General features: G+C 38.9%; 1 protein-coding gene across 8 annotated transcripts in view; it reads left to right on the forward strand.

Annotated features, from left to right (window-relative positions):
* Window positions 1-843: 843 nt before the first annotated feature.
* Window positions 844-18521, forward strand: part of SIPA1L1 (signal induced proliferation associated 1 like 1) — a gene marked incomplete at its 5' end in the record, with an annotated part of 130417 nt that continues 112739 nt past the window's right edge. For all 8 annotated transcript variants that reach the window (XM_084241188.1, XM_084241189.1, XM_084241191.1 and 5 more), the window contains one exon: window positions 844-2341. In XM_084241188.1, coding sequence (XP_084097314.1) covers window positions 844-2341 — 1498 coding nt within the window. The remainder of the gene's footprint in view (window positions 2342-18521) is intronic.

Raw genomic sequence — 18521 nt, forward strand, 5'->3', positions numbered from 1 at the left:
TGTATTTGCTCTCGCCAACTATGTTCAGCCTTTGTAAAGAAACAAAAAGCAAGTATGGATTTTGAAATATGGAGGGTGTTAAATAGTAAGTGTAGCAACACATTCTATAACGTAATTCTTTGATTTTTAGTTTTATTAAAAAGCTGTTTGGCTGTAATTATTGAACCTTGTTGATTAGGTCTCCAACTTTTGGGCAGAGCAGTGATACCTGATGTTCTACATTATAAAGGTCGTCAGAGTCTGTGCTTGGGTTAAGAGCCTTGCTGTCTTGGAAGAAGACTCCCCCAACCCCCACCCCCAGTTACATAAAACAGTTCAGTTCAGCTAAAGTGTCAGTGGTCTTCTGGATGTCTGCAATTTAAGTTTGGATTTTATTAAATGCTTGGTTTCAAACCTGCTTCACTAAAATCATGGATTGTGAACTGTGAACCACACTCTGTTATTGAGACTTATTTTCACGTGCTTGATTCTGGCAGTAGCATATTTATTTTTAGATGTCTTTGTCAAATGCTAATCCCAACTGTCCTCCTCTCTTTTAGGGAAAGCCTGGGATTATGGCAATCACAGAGTCCCAGTAATACAAGTTCCATTCAGTTTTTTCTGAAAGAAAGCTGTCTGTTACGGTGAAGCAAAGGAACGACTGTGGATTATAATGTTTTGAAGATCCCGATTTTCAGAGCTAAGAAAATCAGGCATCGTTTAACCTTTTAAATGAAAAAGATTAAGATCTCATGCAACTGTTGTATTTTCTGGAAACCGTTCTCCAAAAGAGAAGTGCACATTTAACACTTGCCACGATGGTGGTCCTTTCTGCAGGGATTTAAGTCTCATTGCTTTTACATCATGACCAGCCTGAAACGGTCGCAGACGGAAAGGCCAGTCTCCTCGGACAGGGCCTCGGTGGTGGGTAGCGATGGCACCCCCAAGGTCCACACCGACGACCTGTACATGCGGCGCTTCAGGTCTCAAAACGGCAGCTTAGGACCATCGGTCATGGCTCCCGTAGGGCCCCCCCGAAGTGAAGGTTCTCACCATGTGACCTCAACCCCTGGAGTCCCAAAGATGGGGGTGAGGGCACGAATCGCAGATTGGCCCCCAAGAAAGGAAAACATAAAAGAATCTAGCCGTTCAAGCCAGGATATAGAAACCTCAAGTTGCCTTGAGAGCATGTCCTCCAAAAGCAGTCCCGTGAGTCAGGGAAGTTCTGTTAGCCTCAATTCCAGTGACTCAGCCATGTTAAAAAGCATACAGAACACACTGAAGAACAAGACGAGACCTTCGGAGAACATGGACTCCCGATTCCTCATGCCGGAAGCCTATCCCAGCTCCCCCAGGAAAGCTCTGCGCAGGATACGGCAGCGGAGCAACAGCGACATCACCATAAGTGAGCTTGACGTGGATAGCTTTGATGAATGTATCTCGCCCACTTATAAGACTGGGCCCTCGCTGCACAGGGAATATGGTAGCACATCTTCAATTGATAAGCAGGGAACGTCCGGAGAAAGCTTCTTCGATTTGTTAAAGGGCTACAAAGATAACAAATCTGACCGAGGTCCGACTCCGACCAAGCTGAGTGATTTTCTTATTGCTGGTGGGGGCAAGGGTTCTGGTTTCTCTTTGGATGTTATAGACGGACCCATCTCACAGAGAGAGAACCTCAGGCTCTTTAAGGAAAGGGAAAAACCACTCAAGCGACGGTCCAAGTCTGAAACTGGAGACTCATCCATTTTTCGTAAATTACGCAATGCCAAAGGTGAAGAACTTGGGAAATCCTCGGATCTTGAAGATAACCGGTCGGAAGACTCCGTCAGGCCTTGGACATGTCCAAAGTGCTTTGCCCACTATGATGTCCAGAGCATATTATTTGACTTGAACGAGGCGATCATGAACAGGCACAATGTTATTAAGAGGAGAAACACTACTACAGGGGCCTCGGCAGCTGCCGTGGCATCCCTGGTCTCGGGACCTTTGTCCCATTCAGCCAGTTTCAGTTCCCCGATGGGCAGCACAGAGGACCTGAATTCCAAAGGCAGCCTCAGCATGGACCAGGGAGATGATAAAAGCAATGAACTTGTGCTGAGCTGTCCTTACTTTCGGAATGAGATAGGGGGAGAAGGGGAAAGGAAGATCAGCCTGTCGAAATCAAATTCTGGCTCCTTCAGTGGATGTGAAAGTGCCTCCTTTGAGTCTACCCTCAGCTCCCACTGCACCAACGCAGGAGTGGCAGTACTTGAAGTGCCCAAGGAAAACTTGGTGTTGCATCTAGACAGAGTGAAAAGATACGTTGTGGAACATGTGGATCTTGGTGCATACTATTACAGGAAATTTTTCTATCAGAAAGGTGAGCAGAGATCTTTGATTATTTTCATTTTCTTCTGCTGTGCTCTCTGAAAAAGGTTTGTTTCAAGCAGTGTGCCGGAAGATTTGCATCAATTCCTTTCCTTTCTTGATGGTAAAATAGTTCAGTGTAGGTATTTGCTGCAGTTTATGTCCTGTATTTTTTTCAGTTACTTCCTTCTTTCAGGTATGAAAATGCCTTGTCTGCTGGATATTAATTGTTTTTTAAATTTTGTGAATGAAATTAGTATGTGTAGAAGACTTGGCATGTCACCTTTCAGGATAAATGTCGTATAATTAAGTATCTTAATGCTGCTTTTCATTTGTTTAGCACTTCTACAGATAGTACAAGACCATTTCTTTTCCTCAATGTTCTCACCAGTTAATGAGAATTATGATACGTTTCTTTTCATTTCACTGCAATTTTTGTGAAAATTAATTACATTATCAGAAAAAGTCAGTGAGTCTCAGAGCCAAGAATCAAATCTAGGTCTTACAGGTTTGAGTAACAAAGACTCTAAAGAGACAAGCATCCCAAACACACTGGAGACTTGACAGTCTATTATGTTTGGGAGGTTGAGGGGGGTATGTACATACATTGCAGGTTGTGCTTTATGTACTGTTTTATCTCATACTTTCCTTAAAAACCCTGTGATTTATTCAAAAGTAAGTAGTATGAATGAACTCTTAAGAGCTTTGTAGTATTTTTGAGCAGCATTGTTAATTGAAGAGTTGATTTTAAGTCATATAAGTAAGAAAGCTAGAAAACAGGATGTGCACCAAGGAAGGACACATGTGTGTGGTCCGCTACCCTCACCTGTCATCTCTGCAGCTGGATCGAGCCCCCTGTGTGCAGGTTGCCACATTTTTATTTCCTACCTACTCTTTTGGAGTTTTAAATCTTACTTGGATTTGTTTGTTCCAAACGAAATTTCGTATTATTTCTAGTACTCATTATAACTTTATGACCATGTCACTTGAGAATAAAATTAATCTTAAGCTTATTATGTGATAGACCCCCCACAAGAGGCTTATTGCCCAAAAGAATCTTGTCTCATTACTAAATATCCATATCTCATTATTTAATATTTATGGTATAGATCTATGGGATCAATATGGTAATGAAAATCACAATTTCATTTTGAAGCAATGTTTATTTTCTCAGCAGAATTTTCTGCAGGTCAGATTTTAGAAATCACTTTTCTTAAGCTGTCCATTAGGAAACAGGGTGTCTTGACATTGCCACCTTGGCATTTGGGGCTAGCTAATACTTTGGCGGGGGAGGGGGTTGTGATGTTAGGCATTGTAAGATGTAGAATGTTTAGTAGCTTTCCTAGCTTATACCTCCTTCCCACCCCCAGTTGTGACACCGAAAACGTCTCCAGGCATTGCCAGATGTCCCCTAGGATATAAAAATGTCATACTCAGAGCTCGAGCCCCAGCCTTACTGTACAGAGGGAAATTTTCCACAGGTGTTTCTGATCTGTCTGTGGGTGGATATGCTTCTGTTAAAAATTGACATTAAGTCTAACAAAAGAGAACATATTATTTATAATCTTATTTATGTGGTAGTTGGTACTTATTCCTATTAGGCAATATAATAATATTAATAATAAACCTTATGAACACTTCTCATATACCAAGAACTTTACTAAACATTTGTTCTGAAATGTATTTTTCCATTTCTACCTCTTTATGCCCACTGGGGTGTGGTTACCATTATTGATGGCATTTTCCAAATCAGAAAACTGGGGCTGAAATGGTTTAGTGACTTAAGGGGATGCACCGCCATGGAACTCGTAATACAGGAGCCAGGATCCCACTTCTGGAGAGGCTGACTAGAGCGCTGTTCCTAACTACTATGCCCTTCCTCTACTATAATAGAGTATATCAGAAGAGTATATTTTTATGTTTAAATCTGACAGAAATTTGTTTAAATATTTTGTCTTTCAAAAGCTGGAATAAAAATTTTTGAACACCTCTATTCTAGTGTAACTCAGTTTAGAGCATAACACACCATAAATTTTAAACCCACTAAATTCAAAATAGTTTCTAATTTGAAGCATGGAAAATACCCTTTTACCCAACATAGTTGGAGCTGGTTAGTTGAAGATATCAGTTAAGGCAGGGAATCTTTAAAACACATATATGTGCAAAATTTCTAATTTTCATCAACATGTATAAGAATATTTGTTAAACTCTTGAGAAATCAGTGACTTTTCCTTGGCAGTGATTCTGATATTTTGAATCATATACTAATAGTACAAACCACAGGAGCAAACACATAGACTGTAGCTAGCAAAGTAGTTTAAGTCTTACAGGATTTTGTTTCTCTTTATTTTTTCATTTTTTGTATTTTTCTCGCCCATGTCTGATTCAAAAGCCCCACTTTTTTTTTTTTCAGTGACTTGCCATTATATTAAGTTCTTCCAAAGCCTTGTACTTAGTTTTTAATAGAAACATGATGTATCTTTTGTGCTTCTGTTCCATCATCTTTCCTAATGTTTAAATTATAAAATTACAATAGCAAGTCAACTGGCATCAACAGGTTCGGGAAGACACAGAGGACTCTGTCAGCATGAAGTCTAGCTGGTGGGAGCAGAAAGTGTGTGGGGCTGGAGATTACCTGCTGGTGCCCTTGGACTTTCACGAGCATGGTTCAGACCCATGGTTTAGTCCAAGAAGTTGCTCCAATGAAAGGCAGTTACAGCCAGCACCTGCCATATTTTCTGAGACCACACAACTTAGAATTTTCAAATCAGGCAGGTTAGTTGTCACAATATGATAATGTGCCACACATTTGAAGCTGAAATTAAGCCCCTTAAAGTATAACTGTATATTAACAAATTTATATGCTATCTGTACTTTTTATCACAGCATAAAAATGTGAGCTAATACTGCATATTTTTTAATATTCAACTTTGAGCCATTGAAATTCTTGCACTAAGTGGTTTTTCCTAATTAGACCCTAAAGCGAGTCATCTTTTTGAAGGTGTACATCAGTGTCAGGTGGAATTTATTCTCTAGCCACAGGGTGTGCCACTGACCTGGCTCTCACTCCAGCCTCTTCAGCACCAGATACTTTCCATTCTGATGCTTGATACATTCCTGACTGCACTGTGGCCAAGCTAGGGGGAGCGGGACTCACTTCTCCCTTGTGTACTCTGTCATTGACATTGTACATCAATTTTAACTATCTTCAGGTGAAGAAGCTCCATTCACTTCCTGATATTACATTATTTTTATAAACATGATTGTTTTGCAAATTTAGACCTTAGAGGATGTTTGGCTCTACCATGTAAGCTTATTCCTTTGCTGGAAAGATACCAGATCTATAAAGGAATCCCATTATTTGCACTTATTAAAATAAACAATATACCATCAAGGCTCCTTTCTCCTGCCCGTTTTCTTGGCTGTTTTACTAGTGTGTGGGATGTTTAGACTCATCCAGAATGAAGTGACAGTAATAATACTTGCTGGCATTGCTTGTGTGAATACTTGGTGTTTTATGCAGCTCTCACTTAATGCTCTTAGGACCCAAGGCAAAGCTGACCTTGCGCTTGGTGTCCAAGTGCTGCCCCCAGTCCTTCCTAGAGAGACACAGACTAGACAGTAAGAGAGCGTAGGCATTAATTGGTTTATTCTCTGTGAGTATGTTTCTATTCTGTATTTAGCTTTTATTTATATAGTCACCATGATCAAAATATCAAGAAAATTTGTAAGTGGAAAATACCGTGAAAGAATAATTACAACATTGCCTACATGCCTGGCATGACTGTTGAGGGGGAGACTTTTCTAGCCATTACTCACCTCATTTTCTGGGGCCACGCAGGTCTTACTCGGTTTGGAACAGAGTGTACAGATGTCCATAGGGCATGTCAGAGGGAAGCATTCATGGAAAAGAGAGGAACTCATGGGTTGCTCCATTGATAGCAGTGGAGTAGGCTTTATCTTGACGCCTGATGGAGTGGCTACTCTCAAAGTCAAGTTACTGAAGGTGGTGTGATAGGGAGGGGCCTCTCCCTACTGCCCAGTGGCCTGGAGAAACTGTTGTTATCCAGTCTGAAGCTCATCAAGAATGTTTTCCCTCTCCTGAGAAGAGGGAAAGCTAATATGTGTGTTGCTAATTATTCTTGTGCTAATTTTAAGCCACCAGATTTGATTGTTTTTACTGTTCACCATCCTCTTCCTCCTCTGCCTTTGCCTACCACATACACATGCACACACCCACAGGTTCAGCAGTGCCCTGTGTCCCTGAATTCATCAGCTGTGGGCACAAACAAGTTGGATTTCAGTTGCTGTTGTGGCATCCAGTTGTCTTTATGTACCTCTCACCCTCTTATAATTTGCTAACATTACTTCTATAGACTATGTGCACTTAACTTCATTCATACTTGAAGTGACCACTTTAACGTTGTTATATTTTACATTTTGCTGTCAAGAGTTGTTCTCTAACTTCTAGTTTGTTAAATGAGTGTCATTAAGCAGCTATTAGAAGTTTTAGTAGATCAATATAGGATACATATAGAACCTCAGGAACACCACGTAACTAAGCTCATTTGTAAAAATCTGCTTATTTTTGGTTTCTCTTTTTTGTTGTTTTTTAAATCCTTCTATAGATGTAGCAACATTAGGGTTGAGGAAGTTATGTAGTATGTGTTATAATTTAGAGTTCTTTAAGGATAATTCTGTGTTTACTTTTTGATGTGGACAGTTTTCTATTTCAGGTAAATGATAAACACAGAGTGAGTGAAGTCTCTTCACAGTAGTTCTGCTCTGCTGAACTGTGGTGTTCTCTATGCTCTTGAACTTAATTTCAGTCAGAATTATTAGGGAATGATTTTATACATGTATCATTATTCTTTGTTTTAATGCCCTGGCCTTATTTTTTTATTGAGATCACATAAATTAATTTGAAATAATTCATTTGAAGGTAGTTCTTTAATCTCTAATCTGAGTCCTTTACAAAGAATTTCTCAAGTAAATAACTACTTGAGAAACTGTCCTAAGAATGTGTTTGCTGCTGTTTCTTTATCTTCTCAGGGCTTCCATGAGCGAGGAGGTCATTCCCTAGTTAAGTTTGTATGTTTGCTCCTTTGAAAACAAGCATCCTCCGCCTTCTAGCCTCTGACCTCCTGATTCCCAGCACTGACCATCTAAGATCTGATCTCTTAATGTGTTTGGATTTCATACTGTCTGAGCCACCTCAGTTCAGAGAGTTATTGAACTTGGTTAAAAGTGCTTGTGCTTCTGCTGCCCCTCATGTTTTATTTTAAAATCAAGATAGTGAGGAAGCCACGATTACACAAATACTTGACATTATTCAAGGTCATCTTTTTAAAGATCCTATGATATAAAGGCAGGGTATGCTTTTGTAGTAAACGTGGAGAGGAAGCCATTGCCCTTTTATGTCATTACCTCAACCTAAGAAAGTTCCATTTAAGAAATTAATTTTAGAATTTGATCCCAGGAATTGTTTTCTGGTGGCTCCCCAATGCCTGCCTTTCATTATTAAGACATTTGTTTCTACTTTCGTCTTTTGTTTTCCTATTTTTAGTTCCCAAGCATGATTTACATGTGTCCTGTATAAATAATGAGCTCAAAATTCTTTTTTGGAGGGGCCGCCATGGTGGTGTGGAGGTTAATCTCACAGCTATCAAGCTATCACCAGCCACTGTGGCCTGAGTTCGGTCCCCGGCCAGGGAGCTACCCTCATGGCACAGCAGACCACTCCTGTCTCGCCCGCTGCTCCCCTCAGCAGTGTACTTTGGTCAGTCTGCCTGTTCTGCTCCCCACTCTATCTCTGGTGAATCCTCTTACCCCCTGCACCTCTGGCCTACACCCCAGTTCTTTTGTGCATAAATAAATGAAAATAAATATTTAAAAAAATTTCTTTTTTCAGAAAAGAAATTACTACCTGTTCATAGTTGAGTAATAACACTCTATCCCAAACTTTTTCTTTAGTTACAGCTATGTTTCTCACTGACTGTCACCTGCTCTACCTGACTGGCTATCTAATTGGTAACTCAAAGCAGTGCACACAGTTTTTAACTTCTTTCTTGAAGGGAGGAACCACAGATGAGGCAGGCTTAGAAAATGTTTCAGAAGGGAAGGGGTGTTTGGTGCTGATGCCAATTATGGAGTTATTTATGTAGGCGTGGGTACAGTGTACCTTGTAGTTAGGCACCAGGGAGAGCAATGGGGCCCTTTGTGTAATATGTCCAGATGCTGAATAGTGTGCTGCAGTGCTTTCTCCTCTCTTTGAGGAAATGAGACCACAGACAAGTCTGCGTGTGGTCATGGTGGTTTTGTGGACATTTACCAAGACCACCGATTGATCCCTTTAGGCCCCCAAACACCATTACTGAAATTGACTTTTACTATTGTAAATGTCATTAGTCACGACTAATGGTGATGGTTTGTGAAGAGACAGGAGGAGAAGCAGAGATGGCATAATTCCAAATATATTTGTAAACCGTAAGGAAAAAGATAGTAACTTGCAGGTGAGGAAACCTGGCAGACACCTCTGCAATGACATCAATCAGGTCCTTGTCGTCAAAACCTAAAAGATGCACTGACAATACAACTTCTATGTGTGTTTTTTTTTTTTTGCCCAAAATGCATAGCCCCAATCCAGTCATGAGAAACCACCAGACAAGCCCAAGTTGAGTGATAAATACTCTTCAAGTGTTACAATCATACAAGACAAGACTGAGAAACTGTTATGGGCTGCAAGGCATCAAAGAGAAATAACAACTAAATGCATCATAGGATCTTGAATGGGATTTCAGAATTAAAAAAAAAAAAAAAAACATTGTGGAAGAGCTGGTGGAGTTTGAATAAGATCTTTAGTTAGTAGAATTTTACCGGTGATAATTTCCTGGTTCTGATAATGGTACGTAGTTACATGCAGGCTATGTGTGGAATTAAAGTTGGGGAAGCTGGGTTAGATAAATGCACAAACTCCTTATACTATTTTTGCAGCTTTTCTGTAAGTGGAAAAGTAATCAAGATAAGTAGACAGGTAAAACTTCATACCCATAAAAAAATGGGTACAGTCAGTAACAGTGGCTAACATTCAAACCACCTACATGCAAATAGAAATCTCACCCAACTTCCTGTGACCTTGACCATCAGTGTCTACCATTTTACTGATTACCATTTTTCAAAAGAATTTGTTTCATTGTCTTAAGGGATTAAGGTCCTTTTAGATCTGTTATTTCACTGTAAGTTGATGACATAATAAATCCAGTTACCTGTTTTCCAAATACATACCTACCAACTACATACCTCATTATAACTTCAGACACTAGTGAGCTGCTTCTCCTGATCTTTGAAATTAGGTGTTCAAAAAAAAATTTGCTGTATCATTTTCTTTTCTGGTCCTCTCATGAAGCCCCTTTTCTGTATGGGGAGGTCATTCATCTGCTCTTCAAGGCAGCCAGAGGAGACCTCTTCCTAACATTTGCGTTAAGTCAGGGAGAAGCACCACAACTCGCAGGGAATCAGTCAACAAGTATGTGAGCTGTGCTGAGTGCTAGGACACTCTACCCAGCCCCTGCCCCCTCACCCCATCCCGGGAGCTGCAGTGACTTCTGCCTGGGCTGAATGTCTGGTTATCTCTAAGGGACTCCTGAATCCTTCAAAAGCATTTTGTATAGGAAGACATCTTTCTTCAGGATCCCTGGTAGGGAGGTCTAAAGGGTGTTTCAAGTATAAAGGAGTTGAGATTGCTGCAGGTTTGGCATTGTCATTTCTGTCATTTGGATATTGATTCCCCTTTTTTTCTGGGCTGGCATTTGAGTTACTGTTAATGAGCATTAACAGTAAAGAGTTACATTAAAATGTAACCTTTTCCATAACTTGGCTATTTTAATAGTGCTGCAGTGAACATAGCAGTGTGCATAGCCCTTCAAATTAGTGTTTTTTTGTATTCACTGCCTAGATACCTTGAAGTGGAATTGCTGGGTCTTATGGTAGATCTATTTTTAATATTTTGAGAGACCTCCATACCCTTTCCCATAGGTCCTGGGCCAGTCTGCATTCCCATCAACAGTGTAGGAAGGTTTCTTTTTCTCTAAACACACTCCAACACTTGTTTCTGGTTGTTTTGATGTGGGCCATTCTCATGGGTGTGAGGTGGTAGCTCATTATGGTTTTGATTTGCATTTCCCTGATGATAAGCGTTTTTTCGTGTGCCTCTTAACCATCTGTATGTTGGTGGTGGGTGTTGTGTGGTAACATACATCTGAAGAGGTGTGAACCTCTAAATCATACTTAGTGTTGTAAAACAACAAACTTTATTTTACCTCAATAAAAAATGATACAATTAAAAAGAAATAAAAATCAGAGGGAAAAGTTCTGCTTATAAGGATAAGCAATTTTCTAGCATTTTAGAGAAAAAGTCACAAAAAGTCCTGATTATAAATGAAAAGTATCTATTTGTCAGGCCCCATTTAATCTGAAGTGGAAAATATTTTGCATATAGGTGATTTACTTCAGAAACAATAAAACTGAATTTCTTTATAAAAAATTTTCAAGTAAAAGGCAACCTTTTAAAATATTCTTCAGAAAAATATTCTTTAAAGTCATTAACCATTTGCAAACAAATGCATTTTATTCTTAAAAATCCTTCCTAGTATAGAAGTTATAGTCATTACAGAAATATTAGTAACTATAGAAAATCTTGCGTGATTAATTATGGTACTATTTCTCTCATCTTTTTCAATGCATGCATATTCCTTTTTTGAGTAAAATAAGGAGCATTAAATACAAGTTTATGTTTTGCATGGTTTCATAATTGATTATGCCATCATTTATTTGAAGTTTTCCAACTATTGGAAATTCAAGTTTTTCTGTTTCTAATTATTATTAATAATGCTTACATTGGGGCCTCCCTGGTGGCGCAAGGGTTTAAGACGCAAGCTGTGAAGCTGTCTGCAGCCATTGCAGCACGAGTTTGATCCCCGGCCAGGGAGATACACACGTGGCGCGGCAGACATCTGACTCGCCCGCTATTCCCTTGAGCAATGTGTTTCAATCAGTCTGCCTGTTATGTTCCCCACTCTGTCTATGGTGAATCCTCTCACCCCCCCCTACACCTCTGGCCTCTACCCTAGTTTTTGTAGGCATAAATAAATAAATCTTATAAAAAAATTAATGCTTACATTGGATGTTCCTAAGTGTTTTTTTTTTTTTGCCCCCATTGGCTCCTATAGGCAGTTTAGTAAGACTTATGGATTCTCCTTAGAAAAGCATTTTCAAGTGATTAAAATAAAAATATTTAAGATAAAAAAATGCAAAAGCACATGAATCTTGTCAAACTTATTATGTACAATTGCAAAAGTGTTCAGAATTTCAGTACTTATTAGCAATATACTTTTTTCTCAGTGTATTACACAAAATGTAGCAGCAGATCTGATAACTACCATGATTTCAAAGAAGTGATGAATAATTTGATAATGCCTCAACAACTGTGATGTGATAGGAAGATATCTATGGTATATGTCAATGTCAAAGTCACCTGTAGAACGAATGTTACTGTAGTTAGTTGCCTACATTTATAACTGATGGAAATGCTCAATTTCAGCTAGAAGCTAATCAAAATAAAGTTATAATTTTTTAAATTCAAATTCATGGACCTTGGGATTTCTATCCAAAGTTAAGTTAAAAACCCCTGGTCTTAAATGTATGACCTTGTTAAGTAGATTTTGTTCCCCATATGCCTAATTATTTCCGTAAGGTAGAGAGGGCTGTAAATAAAACAGTGTGAACTTTACAGGAACCTTAATTTTCATTGCCACATGGCTCTTAAGAAAGTTTAGACCAGCACCTCCCTGGTGGTGCAACCTATGAAGCTATCTGCAGCCACTGCAGCACAAGTTTGATCCCTGGCCAGGGAGCAACCCACATGGCGCAGCAGACCTCTTGTGACTCGCCGGCTGCTCCCCTCAGCAGTGTATTTCCATCAATCTGCTTGTTCTGTTCGGCACTTTGTGTCTGGTGAATCCTCTCCCTGCCCTCCCGCACACCTCTGGCCTGTTCCTCAGTTCTTGTATGCATAAATAAATAAATCTTTAAAAAAAAGATTTTAGAAGAAAAGAAAGTTTAGACCAGGAAGCTGTGACTGGTATGTTCAAGACTGTGTAGTTTAACATTTTCTTGACTACTTTGAATACTTCCACTTTTTGTTTTTGAATATTTATTATAGATCCAAAACATTTTCATTTCTTTGATCACTAATGAGATTGAATTTTTTAAATTTTATTGACTCATGGTCATAGCTAGATAATGGCCAATAAAACTCTGATTTTGATGGTTACTTTTTATTTTCCCTTTACTTCGAATCCTTTTCTTTGTACTTCTTAAATTTTTGATGCAATTTATTACTGTCAATAAAACTTTATATTAAAATCTACCTTTCATTGACAGTTTAAGGGGCTATTCAGGACCACTTAGCACATGTTGTTTTCAGCCCCTGAACTTTATGCAGTTTTGGCAAGTAGACCACCCTACTTTTTAAGTTACCACAAAAAGAATTGAAACTTCAGAGTACTATGACTTTGTAAATGTGGGTAATTACTCTTACGCAACAATAATTATAAGCTTACTGAAGTGCTTTGGGACAGAATTCTGGCACGTGGCCAGTCCTGTGTAAATGTCCCCATCCATTACTCTGACCTGCTTTTGATTATGATGCAGTCTCAGGCTGGTTAGTTCTCATGGAACCTCCGCCCTTATAATTAGGATGAGCCCTTTAGAGACCAGAGACTGAGACTCTCTGAGTGGTGCACTTCCTGGAAAAGCCATTCTTCAAACAGTTGGATGCTGAGTATTTTATTTTAAAAGCAGAATAGATCTGCTGTTGCTTTTTTTTTCTTTCGTTTGATTTTCCTAATTTGTGGATGTGTTGTCTTTCTAACCCAGTTATGTAGCCATATTAAGATGTAATAATTTGCACAAAAACAAAACTCATCAATAGTTTGAACCCAGTAACAAAGATAAGCAACTTTATAATGCATGTGCTATAGTTTATGGTCTCTCTAATTTCATCCAATTTCTCTAAGAAAAATACTGAGCAAGTGAAAATAGTGAAGGTCAAAGTTCAGGCCATCCACTGCACTGACAGTGGCAAACTTGTAACTGAAATAGACTTATTTTCAGAAACAGTCATTGAAAGTGGTGAAATAACTTTAATTCTCATTAGGAAAATTAAGTTGTAATTTTTCTATTCTGACCTGCTGAGATATGCTGAGACCCAGGTCTGTTTAGTACTAGTGGTTCCCTTCTGTAGTGACTGAAGATGCTTTTTCTAGAGAAAATGGAAGAATTTTCCTTTTTCCTCCAGCAGAGTCAATTAGGGGAGCTAAGATTAGAATGTGAACATTTTGGTAACTTTAACATATATTGCTATAATGCTTTCCAAAACAGTTGGTACCAATTCACAGTGCCAGCGGCAGTGTTTGGAGAATATATACAGCTCTACCAAGGGCCATTTATCACTTCAGAAACATTGTAACTAATTTTGGTAGGTGTGATACAGTAATTCGGCTTTATTTGCTTTCTATTTCTTTGATTTGTGTTCGTGTCTATTTTCCTTCTTTCATTTTCCAATTTAACAATTGTGAAGAAATATTTTAAGCCAGGAATTATGACTTTAAACTATTTATAAAAAATAAAAATGTATTTTTTTTTCATAATGATACACAGTCCAGATTGTGCTAGTCTCCTAGGAAAAGGTACAACTAAAAAACATCAAATAATTCAAAACTTGCTGGCTGGAGCCTGATAACTCTTGTACTTGCATGTTCCTTTCCTCTTTTATAATTAAAACATCAGGCTTAACTTTTTTTGCCTTGTGTGCACACTGCGCTTACGTGCAACTCCTAACCAGGTAATATGACTGTGCTTGATCTAATTACTTGGAGCTTTGAACTCTTTATTACATGTCTTCTGTAAGATGTGACTTTTTAATTTATTATTGTAAATCTGTCAACCAAAAACACAGCTATTTGTTGGCATGTTCTAATGAGGCAGAGCTGCTAACTGGCACTCTTGTGCTATCTTTATTAAAACTCAAGAACCAGAACAAATAAGAAAATTTTAGGGTAAGCATTGGTTAGGTGTTAAATATGAAAAATGTGTAGGTAGGGAAAATTCAGCCGTATGTCGATAATACACTTAATATCCCACTCTTTAAAAACATTGAAATCTTGGTTATATAGCACATCAGGGAATAAGCTATATGTATATTCTGACTGGTTAACCTCTTTAGGTCTCAAATTTTGTAGCATTTTAAAATTTGCAATATGATTTTAGAAACTTTGGGCAAAGTTTTATATGTATATGTATATATAAATGGCTAACAAAATGAGCTTTGGAATGAGTAAAATAGTGTTTGAATTTTGTTATATAATAGTGGCTTGAGTGACTTATTCTTTAAATTATAGTTGCCACATCTGTAAAACAGGAGAAAATATATTTTTTTGATTGCTGTAAATATTGGATAGAGTATCTCACTTTGGTGCATTATATCTTTACATTATATAATGGTTGTGGTTGCAGTAACAGTTTCTGACTGTCCAGTATACTGGCACTAAAATACTGCTGTTTTTTGGTGGTGTAATACCTGTACTTTAATTCCTTCATAGCTGACATATCCACCCTCCTCGTGTCCCAATTCTTCCTCTGTGCCACTTTCCTTACTCCAAGTTTCATCATCCTAAATTCTCTCTTCACAGGTTTCCCAGTCTTTTTTTAATACTCATCACCTGTAACTTCTCTGTCCTTGATCTCCTTCCGCTACCCCTGCTTCCCTGCACCTCAAAAGGCAAAAACTTATGGTTCGGAATGGAAGAGCTGTCTGCAATTGATGGATCGCTCCACTAGCAGAGGATGGAGGAAAGTAGGGAAAAATAAAGAACACTGCAGCAGGTAGCAGATATAGAAGCGCTGTCTGGAGGCTGTGGGCCTACGAGGAAGGGACTGCAGTCCAGTGAAATGAAAGGACAGGCAGAACCTGAGAGTGGCCATTGGCACCAGCCTGAGATTACCCCTCAAAGGCTGTTATTTTAAGAGAAAGGAAATGGAGTCATTTATCTTGAGATCAAAGTTTAAGGGCTCAACAATTTAAGATGACTTGTTGAACCCATCTTTCTTTACCAGTTGCACACTGCATTAGGATTTTGAATTGAATAAAGTTGTATTTGTGTAGACCTGTTTTTTTTTTTTCCCCCTATACCTTCATGATCTTAGGAGCAGAAAGGAAATGACAGTGTGCAAAAACAACAAAACTATAAAAACACCAAGGCTTTTGCTATATTTTTTTAGTTGAAAGATTGTTTGAGGAGGCAGAGTCTGATCCTGAGAGTGGGTAACATAGGGATCCAGACCAGAACCTCCATCTGTAGCAGCCAAGCTCCAGTAGTTGAAGATCAAATAGAAATGCTTGCTTGGAAATAATAGAGCTCTTTTTCAATTAAAAAATATCGCTGTTTCTGCATACACCTACAAAGTTTAAAAAGTGCTTCCTAGAGTTATCAAGCCAGAAATGTATTTGTTTGAAGATAGAGTCTGAGAAAGTGCTTGAAGTTACCTTTTAATTATCCCATCAACATTCCCCAGACTCAGAAATGTACTTCTTCAGCAGCTGGGAAAAACAGTGCAAAAATATATACAGGAGTTGATGATGATACACAAAAAAAGTTTAATCTTTATTTTTTATTAAGTTTAAATTAGCAGTCTTCATTTTTATTTAGGGCTTAGTTTACTTTTAGGGTAACACTGTATTTTTATTTTGCCAATTTATACTAAAATTGTTTTTAATATTTATGTTTTTGTAAAGGTATACTTTTGTGTTCAAGTATTTCTGAATTTTTCCATTTGAAATACATAAATTGGTTTCACTAATTTGTATTTTTATGTATTTTTAATACATTTTCGTCAAGTAGATGTATTAATATACAAAGTAGACACTTCCATTTTGCCCTGGTAGTCAGTCACTCACTTAGAGGAGGTCTAAGTCACATTTCAGAGGAGAGCTTAGGGATGAGAACATTTCATCGCATCAAGAGAAGTGTGGGAGGGCAGGGTTCTTCAGATGAGAACGAGCACCCCGAGTTTGAGCAGCTGGAAGTTCAGGAGAGTGTAGTTTAATAAGATGAGGGAAAGAACTGAACTGAGACTGGGGAGAGGATGCTGGCAGGTTGTGAGGGACTTTGGGAAGCCAGGAAGAGTTTCCACAGACCCCTGGGAAGCCAGCGAAGGATTTTAAGCTTGATCATGATGACCAGACTTAAAAGGGTCACCCGGTTCCTCTGTGAAAGGAGTGGGGGCAGACTAACTGGTTAGAACTTACAAACAAGTGATGAGCGGGCAGGACACTAACCAGGGGAAAAACTAACAGTAGACGAAAGGGAATGACACTGGGTCTAGCTCAAGTGCAAGGTGAATGTGGCGGCAGCCCTGAAAGCAGGAGAGCTGAATTGATGGAATAAAAGTGGTGGGTTTGCTTTTGCTGATAACGCACGGGACAAAAAATTGAGAGTTTCATTCAGGTATTTCTAGGACTTGGAGCAGTCTGAAGTAGACACACCCTTTCGAGAGTCATCAAGGTTGAGATCTCAGTTGAAGGCCAGAGAGTGGAGTGGGAGGAGGGTGGGGAACTACAATAGCCAGAGTAGTAGAAGGAAAATCAGGGGGAAGTGGTATCACAGAAACCCAAGAGTAAGAGTGTTTCTAGAAAAAAATGAAACAATCTACTGTGCCAGCTGCTGTGGGGCGTTGGAACAAGGTTAGGACGAAAAGTATTTAATTTTCTTAACTTTCAGGCTCATTGATGACCAGTGCACTGGAGGTCAGATTATAGTAATTCCAAGGTGAGCAATTAAGCAGCTCTTTTAAGAAGTTTCCAGGAGTTGAATGTAACTTATATTTAAAGATGGAGACTTGAGCCTGATAAATAATGAAGGGAATGAGCAAGTAGAGAGGGAGACATTAAAGATGGAGAGAAGGGTAAACAAGACATAGAGTCCCGCAGTGGTGGAATAGGCAGAGGCCAGGATTTAGGGAGTGGTTGGGTAAAGAAAAGGAAGCAAAAGTCTGGATACAGGTAAGTTTGTGGTTATGATGGTGAAAAATAAAGGTGTATGCCTTTGGATTGGCTTCTTTGTGATATAGACAACATTATTTACTGAGATTGAGGAGGAGGTAGTTGGCAGGGGGTGGGAGTAGTTGCAGGGGGTTGGTTGAAGCTAGAATAGAGCATGTGTGAAATACTGTTCTGGAGAAGAGGGAAGAGAGATGACCACCAACAGCTTGAGCAAGAGTTGAGGGTACTGATGGTACCCATTGATTGCAGCCCATTATCTTTGTGACTTCCCAGCAGCAGAGAACAGCAATCACATCTGCCCTTCCGGAGGTGGTGGGGTGTGTCAGAGGAGTTTCTAGAATTGGGTGTCAGTTGAGTCCAGGAAGTTCAAGGAACAGCATATGATGGCCGTGACGCACACTCACCCTTGACAACTCCACTGTCGTTCTGTGCTGCAGTATGAAAATAGCCTCTGAAGCTATGGAAGTGTGTTGAGCTCTCTGCTGCTTCAGTAAATGGCCCCAGACTGCTGTCTTGTTTTTCTTTAAGTTCTTGTCCGCTTTTTTATACGATTTCTGTCTCCTCCCTTTTGTTTCCTTCCCTGTCGTCGGTCGTTCTATCACTTTGCTGTCTGCATGCAAGTCTGTATCAGCCCTACACTCTGGACTTTGTCAGCATCTGGAATTATCACACCTCTGAAATAAAGCGGTGGGCTTGAAGACCAGACAACCAAGCTTATTAAAATTATGTGCAAAGTAAGAGTAAAAAACCTCTGAGTGTGATTCTCACGTGCTGTGCTGTACGTGAGTGTTTGTACATAAATCTTGTGACATGTATTGGATTGTTTCTCAGTTGTCCATCTTTGAGATGTTTGCTGCCTGTATTCCCATTGTGTTTTTCTTCTTTTGAATTTCCATGGGTTATGATATCTGGAGAATTCTCAGTATTTATAATTATACCTTTTCTAATGGTCCTTTAGTAATTGTAAAATACATTCGTATACATAATTTAGCTAGATGATTTGACATTTTATACTGTTATTTCTTAATATTCTCATGGATTTTCAAATATGATGTATTTTGTATGGGAATAACAT

The sequence above is a fragment of the Talpa europaea genome, assembly GCF_964194135.1.
Source record: "Talpa europaea genome assembly, chromosome: 8".
NCBI lineage: Eukaryota > Metazoa > Chordata > Mammalia > Eulipotyphla > Talpidae > Talpa > Talpa europaea.